This window comes from Thunnus albacares, chromosome 2 (genome assembly GCF_914725855.1).
Source record: "Thunnus albacares chromosome 2, fThuAlb1.1, whole genome shotgun sequence".
Taxonomy (NCBI): Eukaryota; Metazoa; Chordata; class Actinopteri; order Scombriformes; family Scombridae; genus Thunnus; species Thunnus albacares.
The window spans coordinates 31,431,655-31,444,733 of NC_058107.1; the positions used below are offsets into that span (position 1 = coordinate 31,431,655).

The 13,079-nt window shown below is 37.6% G+C and overlaps 1 protein-coding gene across 2 annotated transcripts in view; it reads right to left on the minus strand.

Annotated features, from left to right (window-relative positions):
- The window catches only part of ksr2 (kinase suppressor of ras 2), a 104,116-nt gene extending 92,208 nt beyond the window's left edge, over positions 1 to 11,908 (minus strand). For both annotated transcript variants that reach the window (XM_044330428.1, XM_044330418.1), the window contains exon 1: positions 11,578 to 11,908. In XM_044330428.1, coding sequence (XP_044186363.1) covers positions 11,578 to 11,751 — 174 coding nt within the window. In that variant the 5' untranslated portion in view covers positions 11,752 to 11,908. The remainder of the gene's footprint in view (positions 1 to 11,577) is intronic.
- Between the last annotated feature and the right edge of the window lie 1,171 nt (positions 11,909 to 13,079).

Here is a 13,079-nt window from a genome sequence, read left to right on the forward strand (position 1 = left end):
ATGGCACTATAAAACTAAAGTGCTGGGAATAACAGTATTTCCCTGTAGTAATTATTCAATACCTCTTGTAGCTTTCAGTAAAAGCATTCTGTGTCAAACAGCTGACTTCCTCTGATGACATAAACTCTTCCTTACACAGGAAAGCCTTCAGTTAAAGTGTAACGTGAAGTATGATACAGTATAACTTCACTATGTGAGCTGCTTTGTTCACCAATAAATGCACACAGGAATTTATCTTCATGTGTTAAACATTGATTTGTCATAAGTTCGAGCATCTGTCCACATCTATGCACAATTCTATGAAAAGACAGATCAAATATATGCAATGAAATGCAAACCCACTAATTGCTACCTAAGATATATCGCTGAGTCGTTTGGTCAAAAAGATGTCAGAAAATGGTGAAAAATGTTAATCACTGTTTCCCAAAGCCCAAGATGACATCATCAAATATCTTGATTTGTCCTAACAAACAGTCTACAACCCAATTTACTGTCATAGAAGTTAACAGTTAACAATATTTTAATTGATTGTTTGTATTTTTTCTCTAAAAATGATGCAAAACGATGTAACAATTATCCAAATAATTGGCGAAATTATTGATTAATCGTCTAATCGTTGCAGCTCTAAGAACAGATCTTGTGATTAAATTAAATGGTTCTTAAATACAATTAAGTTGATAAAAGTAAACTGATGTTGGCACTACAGGATTTAACTAGTGCACAGAGCTATTGTGGGACATACAACACACAATATACTTAACACATACTTATGCAGAAAAGGCATCTTAGAATTTAGGACCAAAGCCAAAAGACATCCCATATTCACAAAAAAAAAACACACAGCTTGAAAGAAAACATTCACAGAAACATATTTGAAATTTGTACATTTGAAATGTGTAGACCTATAATTAATCAATATCTAGAGCATAATATGTCATTTATACTTTTTCATCATTTTTCTTTGATACCAATCAATGCTGAAGAAGTTTTTATGATTTCCTTCACAACAAGTTCACTTACATCTTTGATTTAAAAGACAGTCACCCAAAAAATGTACCCTAAAAGCATATTTTTTAACATATTGTTATGGAGTTTGTAATGACATATGTGTAGCCTACATTTAAGAGTTTTTTTCTGTGACTGGAAAACTTACAGGTCTTTTTACTGACATGTCTCATTGGAGTGAGCAATTCATGTGAGATGTGTTGTTTTAACTCTGTCACAGTGTACTTAAGCCCCACACCATGACAAGCAGGGCATACAGTAAATATGTTAATAGTTAATTTGAGTTGGAACAATAGGTCTGATTGAAAACAATGATAAAATAAGGTCCAGGCCCACAGTGAGTGACGTAATGCTTGAAAAATTAAAGGATGATGCATTTGGATGGCCCCATTTCAAACATACACCTACAAAATGACTGCTAGAAATTAGACAGTGCTGGCCTACATCAGTGCTTACAAAAGTAGAAACCAGTGGAGGAGGGACTAGCAAGTCACCTCTGAATGCAGAAAACCCTAGAGCAGCTGCCCACGGCTGCTAACGTTCTGCCTGATAAGGTGACTGCTCAGTAAACACCTACAGAGAGAAACACATCTACTCTGGCTAAATGTGCTGTCTCAAGCTACACGTCTAATTAGAGCCTGCACTCCCAAGAAAAACTACTCTATAGTTCGTAAATTCAGTCGCCAAAAACCACATATGGTTACATTTCTGTGACAGACGCCATCTAGCGGTCATTGTAATTATGACACAGAGAAGTGACTTAGTTCAGATGACCTCTATATCAGGTCATCAGGAGGAGGCGGATGAGTTGGGTGGATGGTTAGATAGTTAGTTAGATGGTAGCAAAGTGGCAAAAAGTGGACTTAACTGCAGGAGACCGCTGTTCGCTTCCCGTTTCCGACCACAAGTCAGGGCATTTTATTAAAAAAACATAACGTGGTGTTTACTGTTGCCATAACGACGAAGGTTGACTAACTTTAAGGAAGTACCTACCCTAACCCTAACCATGTTTCAAGTGAACATTTTAATGCGAACTATGATCTTTCCCTAACCCTAACCAAGTGGTTTATGTGCCTAAACCTAACCAGACTTTAACCACAGTGTTGTCACATCATAAAACATAATTATTTTTTAACAGTGATTTGTAATGGTTTTGGAAAACACCATATTAAGTTCCAATGGAGTGCAGGTACAAATGACCTATGTGGTTGTTTAATTTGGAAGGTTTATTGTCTAATTAAAGTATATTTTGCCTGTTTTTAGTGTACAGATAAAATATTAGGAGTTTCTGTTAAGCTTACGGCATAAATGCAACATCAGAGGATGGGTGTGAGACAGAGAGAAATAGAATCAATTAGTACTTCTATTGTCAAGGAAGTTTGTATATTTCTCAAAAGGTTACCCAAATTATTTTTAAGTATAAACTAATCCCAAATTTCTGCACGCTAAAGCTGGCCTACAAGGCAAATCGTAAGGCCACCCATATGTTTAAAATATATTGTTAAAACGATGTAACTCTTTAATCTCTTTCATCAGACTAGCTTTTTATTTCAAATTTAACATTTATCAAGCTGCACCTAACTCCACAACTTGCCAACATAAACACTTTACTGGTCAAAAGAAGCACTCTGATTTACCGCTATTGACACAAAAATGTCTCTTTCCAGACCTAAAAGAGAGAAAGGTTGACCCGAAGAACAAGTCATTTTTAGATATGAGGATATATATTTTTATTCTCTTTCTTTTATGGGTTCACTGTTGCATCTGCAAGAAAAAAGTTGCTGTTCTCCAGGAATACAATCTCAGTTTAAGGGACAAATTCACAAGTCTGTCTTAAAACAATAATCAGGAGCCCAAATGTGAGATAGGTTTTTCTTGCTGTAATCATTTCTCCTGTTGATACTGACCATAATGCACACGATGGGGAGCAAAATCCACAAGATTCCTTCTGCAAAAATGTATTTGAAAGTTTATCTCAGGCTAATATGAAACTTCAGCCATCCAAATTATTCAAATCAAGTAGATATCTTCCACTGTTACAGTCTTTTTAGTGCCAAAGTCCCTCTTTTTGTTACTATACTTCCACCGCAGTTCAACAGGGAAACACTGTCCGAGGAAACAAAAAGAGGGAATTTGATGCTAAAAAGACAATAAATCTGGCAGATATCCACTTAATATGACTAACTCAGATTGAAGCCCCAAAAAAGCTTCAGATAAACTTTAAAATGCATTTTTGAATAAAATGAATGTCTGGACAAACTGTGGATTTTGGTCCCCATCACTTACATTAAAGGCGCATTTGAAGGGGATCTTTTAATAGCCAGTATGAACAGGAGGAATGATTACAGTGAGGAAAACCTCTTTCGTTGTTCATTTGGGCACCTGACTGTTGTTTTAAGACAGACTTGAAAATTGTCTATCCTTTAACATGCAAAGCAGTATGACAGGTACAGTACAAGGGAAAGGAGAGAGATTTGCTCAAATTTGGAGTTTATTTAGTTGAAATACATTCAATTTGGAGGGTTTTTTTTCACTGAGTGTTCAAGAAGAGAACAGTAAGACCAGTTACCCCACATTTATTACAGTTTGATGTTCGTGACCTAAAGACTAAAACCAACCACAAAACCACACTGCTTTCCTAAAGCTGCAGTCAGAGCAGATTTGGCAAGTCAAACTTCACTCGCATGCTGTGGCGAAACCCAGAAAGGACGGAACGTACTGTATTGTGCAGGTGCACAAGCATAAGCTGCTGGAGCTAACAGGCTAACAAAAGCATTTCGCAAGCTGATGATCCTTGTTTTTTTTAACACACTATTATCTTTACCTTCTGTCACTGTGCTTGCACTCACTGCCAGCCATGCAGCATCCCACCAATACTGCTGCTTGTATTCTTTTTACCTTTTAGTTACAAACAAAACAGGCAACAGTCAGTATGTCCTAAACAAGAAGTCAATCCCATCCTGTCTGTCAAACTGGCCTGACATTGGTGAGTCTCAAAGTTTAATTAGATTGAACTCCAGATCTGGATTCAAGCTGCACATTTAATTGAGCTTAAGCATACTTTACATTTAGTCTATGGACAAGAGTAATAGACAAAAAAGTGAAAAGTAACAATTACAGAGCCCCAAATCAAAATCACATACAGTATGTTTTTTAAATGTAATTTGAAAGTGGCTAAGGTTGGTAAGATCGTGCGAAAGTTGGCTGCATAGCTAAAGGCAACTCCACTGATTCTTACTCATTGCATTGTATCTGTACAGATAATGTAAAGTAGTGAGAATGTAGTCCAAATCATCCCTCTTTGCAGTCAAAAATAATGTCAGCATGCTTTTTAAATGTATTGGTAATAGCTTTGTATTATTAGAATGAATTAAAAAAAGGCCTGAAAGCTCAGCAGGCTGGGGGAGTATGTTGGAGGCTGTTTGATTGACATTAGCTGGCAACCTACTAGTGTTACATTGTACAGAATAGAGACAAAGTTGTTGTATTGTATTTATTGGGACAATGTACAGTTTTAAACATAAATGTTAACATTTGATGTACCGCACCAGAGTTAGCTTTAAAGCTAATTTTCATCTGCAGTCCCTTACAAATAAAACATATAACAGCACAATAACAAACAGTACAAAGCAAAAAAACACACAGGACACATTATACAAAATACAAAGCTTCACACAATAGCACATCACATACACCCACAATGTCAACTAGAAATGAATAATGTAAGCTTGTCAAATTAAAAGCAAGATTACTTGAGATTATATGAGAAGACTAAACAAAAAACAAACTGCTGCAGCTACAGGTAATGGGCAGACAATGTGTTGCTAACAGGGATTTTAAAGAGCAATGACCAAACCAGCATCTAACGGGTCTGAAGTGACATTTTCAGGTATGTCTACATACTGTTTAATGTGCTGCAGCTGAGCAGCTTATTAGCTACCTAGCTTGCTAATTGACATTAGCGGTGCACTTTTCTCCCCGGTGAATGTTTGTTTGGTCACTTATTCAACAAGCTAAGGTTCAGGGAATGACGTGTGTTCATGTTTGTAAGTTAGATAAGATGGACACTTAAGCAGGAAAGCTGATGTGGGTTGTTGTTCGGAGTCTGTGGCTCTTGTACTGTGTAGCAGGATGCTATCAGGCTCAGTGTGAGCTGGAGAAATAAGGTTTCCAGCTTACGTAAGTGGAGGGCAGAACAGTATTTACTCAAAGTAATGTACAACTAGGGGGCACAATCATAAAATCAAAGAATTTAAAATATAAATTCCTCCCTTTTGGTTACTATTTGTTTCTCAAAGGAGAACACAGGATATGTGATTTACAAAGCAGATATGTATGCTGTAGTAGACCAAAAAAGGCAATTTAATTTCAGTTGGACTTTAAAGACTTTTTCTAACTATTGGAAGTGAAACCTGTGACCTCTTGATGCTATCTTCAGATGATAAAAAAGATGATTTAGTTCATGCGAGCCACTTTAAATCACCAAGATTTCCAAATTTATAGTCCCATTATCAAGATGTGCAATAACTTTGAGTTATTTGAAAGAACTGAACTCTTGCATATCATACTGATCTCCTCAGATTTATGAGCATCAATGGTCAAACAACATAACCTCTGTCTTGAAAATAATGTGTGGACACTGAAAATGAGCGAGTGAAACAGTTCAAATACTTCACCAGTACTTCACATTTTTCTACAAATAAAGACTTGTGCCATTATAAAAATTTGAAAGATGTTATAATCACATAAACAATAGAAACATAGGGGCTTTAAAGAGTGCCAAAAAGACCTATTCAGATTCAGTGCCAGTGTCAAACAACAAGTCCAAGGGGGTTGGAGGGGTTTTACATGCATTGTAACTGGATATGATAACAAAACAAGCATTAGATAGATGCTTGTTTGCATTTAGATAGATGGATAGATAGACAGACAGACAGACAAAGAGAGAGAGATATGAATCTGAAAACAGATGTGATGGACAATGTGTTAAACAATAAAATAAATGTCCGAGTGAGCAGTCTGTCTTCACTTTCACAGTGAAGTGAATTTCCTAAAATACTGGAGTGTTCCTTTAAGCAGATTCTTGAAGTAGATACGCCTACTGTATATGGTGCTATTCCCATTTGAGACGTGAGCTAAATCGACACATAGACTCACACTTGAGCAGGATAACCTGGAACAATTCATTAAAGCACAGCTGACTCCACATTCACAACAGCTGAGACTTCATCTGATCTCTAAAACCTTTACTTTCCTGCATTATAAATGTCCAGCATCATGATGAGCATAATAAATGGTCTTTCAATGGTCTGCAAAGGTTAGTGCAATTTGTGAGTTTAACTGACTTCATTTCAGCAACAAAGACACAACTAGGAGTCATGTAACTTTAAAACTGCAATCCATCCACTGGTAGTAGCCAAATTTAGCATATTAAGCTGCAGCATACTGTAGGAATTATCAACCAAGCAGGTGTGTATATTGGAAAATGAACTAGGTAGAAGAAATCATAAGCCTGAGCAAAAGCATTCTCAGTGTACTGATGTATGCTAGGTAGGTGCTAAATCTACTATTATGATTAAAACAGTACTCATACACGTGAAGGGGACTCACAAAACCGATAACATGAATTTTAGCATCCTGGAATTAACTTTAAGTTTTGTTATACTTTGCAAATTATCAGTCTCACTACAAACCTAAAAACAGATTGCACAGAGGAAGATCAGGAAGACCATTACAATGAAAAGTGCCTCTCAAACTCTCAAAAACAGCAGTTTTGGCCAAAAAGAGCTTAACATGATTTGTCAGACAAAATCTCTGCATTGAAACAAACTCATATTGGGTTTATGTTTCATTTAAAAGTTAGGCAGGTAGACATATTTGGTCAGCTGGTTAAGCCTTCAATGCAGTACGCTTCACACCAGCATTTGAAACAATTTATGTAACTTTCCAAAACAGGAAATCCCAACATCATGCTCACTTCACACAGTGATTAGTTAGGGAAGCAGAAGTGTGAAAGTAAGTCAAGATCTGAACTTCTCTCTTCAGCTCTTTTTTTCACTCGTCCCACAACTACTTCTGTCACTTTTGGAAAGCGGTGCCACAAATCCACGGATGCCTTTGAGAAGAGACTGTCCAAAAGTGTGCACACTTATCACTGTTTTTTACAATTCATTGCATCGAGACTACAAAGACAAAGAGTTCTTGAAGAGAGATTTTCACACCTTCAAGTGTGGCTGTTCTGAACTGCTACACACACTTTTTTCCTTTATATGTGGCCAGACGACATTTTGTACAACCTACAGTTTGTTTCAAGCATAATGAGCCCTTTAACCTTCTGTTTTTATAGGCTTTTGATCTTTCTACTCTCTCTGAGTAGAAAAATATCAGGGTTTCAACTCTGAAGCAAAAAGAAACAGCTGATGCTATACTTCTTATCCAAATATACATTTTAAAGCCTATTCACATCTCATATACTTTAATATGAATGAGTAACAATGCTTGTTTTGACCTGTCTACCATTTCTGTAACATGAAATACATAAGTGGATAACATGTCACGCTCTATCACGTGTCTGCATCTCTATGAAAGCCTCAAAAAAAAAAAAAAAGATCATTCATCATGTGCGTTGATCATTCCAGTGTATCCAAGGGATACAGATGACAATGCATAATCATATTAATGGAAACCAGTATTAGCACTTCATCCAGGTAATGATATAGGCTGCTATTTTTGGTAAAGCTTTTGGCTAAGGCAAGGTCAGTGCTCAACGCTTCTAACAGATTGTGTCTGAGGCCCATTCTGGGTCCTTTAGGTTAATAATAGAGATGGAAAACAGAGATGTCGTAGAGGAATCTCCCATACACACCATGCTCAATAAAGATCAGGACAGGTTAACGAGAAAGGCTTTGCGTAGGACTGACGTCATTGTGATCCTGATCAAAACCCCTGGTGGACAACTCATTTGTCGTTGAGGCAATAAGAGGACTGTCATCCTGAAAGGCTCTGCAACTCAGAGGATTTGAGGAAGATTAGACGGTTCTCAGGGGTAACTCCTTTGTTGCACTTGTGAATTAACTGTCAAGTGTGTGTTTTCCTTTGTTCTGATTCATTTCTAATACGTGTTTCTCTATGATGCTGTCAAGAATTGTTTTAGCTTTTAGTTTATTTAAATGGTGCAGAGGAATATCTCACAAAACTAATAAATACAAACAACAAATCAACTGATATGCAGTCCTATTCAGATCAGGTTTCTACAGTAGGCTAAGCTGTACAGTATTATGTATCAGATTCCAGGTATTGATAAAATGTGTTTAACAAGGATTGTGGCCTAAATTTAACAATAGAAGAATTGCAGCCCACAACAGTACATGACTACCAAAATATCTCACTCTGGCCTGAACTGATGATGGTGTTTCTCTTATTTTCTCTGGTGGGCATACTCTTAATAAAATCAAAAGCCTGTTCATTAATAATAATAAAAATAGATGTTCTTTTCACACAGGTTTATTGCGAAAAGTGCTACAGCATGTTTAAAACTGTATTAAATCAACTTCAACAAACTTTGCAGTTGAACAAGTGAAGTTCACTCATTGTTGCTGCTTTATTTGAAGCTTTAGGACCTCTGCTAAAAACAAATCTATGTCATCTTTATGAATTTCTATGCATGTACAAAGAAACTGAAAAAAGCAGCAATAACCAGATGGAACTACGTTTCATCTCACCCAAAGGGACTTGCTAAAATTAAGACATCCTACCCTGTGATGCACTTTGGGGTTTCTGAATACCTAATGAGTGAATTTCCAGTAAGCTTATTAATGTAGATGGTGAATCACGTGGATGCAAAAATGGCAAGACTAGCCCACAGAGGACACTAAAGTTGTGAACTTCGTATTTAAGAATTCAGTCATTTCAAATCAATAATAATCAATATTTTCATTTTAGCAATGGTTCTAATTGCGTATAATGCAAAATGGGTCCCTTGTAGTTACAAGCCTACAGAGCACCGTCACCCATCTCAGCCTCTTTTAGCTCATTGTTTTGGTTTAACAGCCCACAAACTCAGGCAGTGATAAACCTGCACTACCTGTCCAACACGGAACTACAGACTGACGAGCTGGTAAACACAGAGCAGTTTCTAGCAGCTAAACAGACGTATACGTTTCTGTTAGGAGTTGAGACCGAGACCGAAACAGAGCTAAAGGGAGAGTGAATATTGGACTTACATTCTTTAGGTGGCCAGAAACAACTTCAAATTAATTGTAATGTTGCTCTGTGTTTGCTGGATGTGTAAATAGGTAACGGTTTGCTAAAACTTAAAATAGGCCTAACTTTGTAAGCCGATAATACGTTAGAAGTGTGAAGTTCTCCTGCTCCCAAGTGGCTGCAGAATTAAATAATACTTGTATTTATCTGGATATGCTTTGAAACAGAACACATACAATACCAGTCAAAAGTTTGGACACACTTTCTGGTGTGTCTAAACTTTTGTCTGGTACTGTATTTGAAAAAAGAAAAGAAAAAACCTCCAGTAATACAGGTAGGTTAGATTCACTTAGCAAAATGCTAATGTGGTACAACTGAAGCATGAGTATTAACAGCATCCAAATATAAACATACCCTGATATTGTCTGTAAATTCTATGGTCAAATATTAATATTTTTCAGCAAACACCATTTAATACCAACGTGTACACATGGTCAGTCTGAAATTTCCTTTGTGCTGGCTACACAGCTGTTAGCCTAGCGGGTAATTTGCATCCAATAACATGGAAGAGAATTCTACCTTTGCTTACACTTTAAAGGCCACAAAGTATATTCAGTACTAAGTGAAATGTATTTTCCTATTAAGGAAATGTTGCTGTATCACATTGAAGAACTACTACTATTGTACTGTGACTGCAATGCTCTCACTGCATTATATTTCCTGCATACAGTCCAATTAATATGAATGTTTTGGAACCTGTATTGTTGCATTTCTACCTTGTATTACTGCATAACACATCACATCACCAGCACCAGTCTGGATACAAACAATATTGCTTCATTAAAACAGCCTACAGCACCACTAGTGTTAAAAACTCTGCAAGGTACCTTTAACCACATGGGTCACTGCAAATGCATAGACTGCAAATCTACAAATGTGTTTTTGCCTTCACTTTTCATAAGGAAAGAGATAATATGTTCATTTGCAAGACGTCAAACAAACCCTAAACTCTAAAAATGCATTGTATTTACCCATAAGACACTGCAATGCTCAGCCCTGCAGCACAGAGATGGGAAACAGATATTTGGTACTAATATTTATCTGCACATGCTGATAATTTTTTTAACTATATATTCCAAAAAACATGTAAACTCATGTTGCAATTAATCCACTTAGTTTTTTAAAAAATCCATTCACATAGATCTATAAATAAAGTTAATATGTTGTAACACGAAAATAATACCTCTGTAATGCTCATTACAAATACTCCAGTACCCACAATGCTTTGCAAGGCATTCAGGGAACACACAGTGAACATGCCTGTTCATTGCTGGCAGCACATTTGTACTTGGTGTTAGTTCTCTCTCCTCTTGGATCACTACACTCCTGTTCCCTGTCTGTGAAACACTTAATTACTCCACTTAATATTTTCTACAAAGAAAAAATCTGATATTATTCTATCTTTTATAATTTCATACAGCCCCATATTCCTGCAGGTTTGGGGTTAGTGAGAGACACTCACAAGTGACTGGACTTTATGGTATTTTTATGTAATATCCCAATTATATTCCCCCTGGGACTTAAAGTGTGTTGATGGTCCACACAGATACTCAGTGCTGAGTTTATGACGACCTTAACGCACTTAATGGTATTTGTTTTAATCTCCTGAGGCATCAATAACATTCTTACAGGTCCATAATGCTGTGCTGTGTCTGCACTGCTCAATAGTGAGTTTTCAGTGACCTTATCGCACTTTATGGCATTTTTTATGTCCTGTAACAGCCTGTCACTAGTGAGGGGCTGGATTATAAGTGGTCTCAAAACGGACAGTCTTGATATCTCAAAAACACAACACCGAGATATGGCCATTACGTAACGCAATTTACGGAATACCCCACAGGCCAATTAAGTGGATAACGATATTTTGTAACAATTTCAGTAATCTCCTCGCCTTGCATAACGACGGGGCCTGGATGCGCTGCGAGGACAGATGCGCAGGCTGGCATAATGGATTGTAAACACGGGCTGCCTATAGGCCTCGGCTGCCTCAGATATTACTCTGATGGAGAAGAACCACCTTCTCTCCCCGCCACCTGCAGAATGCGCAAGTCTATAACAGCCCACTGCAGCCCCGTAGCCTCTTGATTTATTGCACTGCACAAAACAGATAGAAGTGAGCTTTAGCAGAAATCTTTGCACATCAATGCAATGACAGCAGGAAAGCAGTTTTATCGTTGAAAAAGGGCATTGGAAAAAATATGCACAGGCCTCAATGCATATAAAGAAATAACAGACGGTGACAGCCCCCCGTATTGATTTAGATGAAGATGCACAGCAGAAATTCAGTCATTCCACTCAAACGGTGCTTACCTCCAGCGTTCGTATCTCTTTTTGTGTCAAGTCGTTGGATGTGGCACATTTGGTCCGTAAACCCTCCAAACTAGAAATGCTTATGTCTATCATATTTTGCACCAACTCGCACTGCTGCAAGGCTTTCTGCAAACTCAGATGCTGCTCCTCGCTTTTTGTCATCTCCTCGTTCATAGTTTTGCGAGCAGTGGGTCGTTATTTTTTCCCCTTTTTGCACTTTGAAAAAACAAACAAACAAACAAACCAAAAAAAAAAATGATGATAATAATTCAGAAAAGAAACGTGGAGAAGCCCACGAAACGGAGCAACCTGCAAAACGCCATGAAACGAGATGCTGTAGGTTTACAGACGAGGTTTGAGCCGTGAGAGAGTCGATTCCATTGCAACAACAGTCCTCGTAGTTCCTGCTGTTTCATCAAGGTGTCTCTGGTTGTAGGCTAAATCAAACACAATATGAAGATACCGAGCAGGACTACACGGTTTGCCACAGCATCCATTGGGTGCCCCTTCGTTTCAAATGGATGTTTTTTTTTTTTTTTTAAAAAGAGAGAGAGAGAGAGAGAGAGAAAAGCTGTTCAGCGCATCACAAGCGGACGTATCAAGGGGGGAAAGCCTGGTGGTTTTTAAAGGTGCTGATGTGTGGACTGGATGCAGGTACTCCCTGTCTCCCTTGGCAGCAGCTGCATCCCGGTTCGCTCCCACCACACCGACATGTTTCCTGTCAATCAAACCCACAGCAACAGCAACAGCATCGCATCGCCCAGGCGCCGCCGTGAGGGGCCGCTCTCGCGAGATCTGCGCCAAGTGCGGTGATGGGCTCACTGCTTCAGTCTCCAGCCAGGCCTGGACGAAGAGCAACACTTTTTCACATGTTTGGGGGGGAAAGATACGGGGCTATGTAGTATATTATGATGAGATGTGTACATTCACATACAGTACACCTACACACACACTCACCTGCAGCCTACACACACCTATGAAATCTATTTATAGGCTAGAATATGGTTCTTAATAAGTAATTTTTTCCTCACTTTCCATCCCATATCATGTTATTTTTGACAGAATAATTAGACAACAATAAAGAGAGCTTGACATGATCAAAACAAGGAACTACAACAAAAGATTACATAGATTAAAAAACAACAATAAAAAGAAAATTTATATAAAATAAAATAAATAAACAGCAACTATCACGTTATAAGGCTTGATTGAAATTGTGTAAGGGTCCCTCCAAGGGGTCACAAGATCAATCTGATGTGTCACAATGTGATTCAAAAGAAAAGACATTTAAAAAACATATTTCTGTGACACAAAATTTTGCTTATTTTGTCTCACTTTAACCTAAATTGTGCTTTTATTCTTTTTAAATATTGGATATTTTCACCACTTCAGACCTCCAAAAACAGAAAAGTCACTCTTGAACTGCTCACAGCTCATGTCATGGCGATAATCTGTCATAAGAATCATTTAGTAGACACTGCCTTATTTTAAGGGGGTGACAA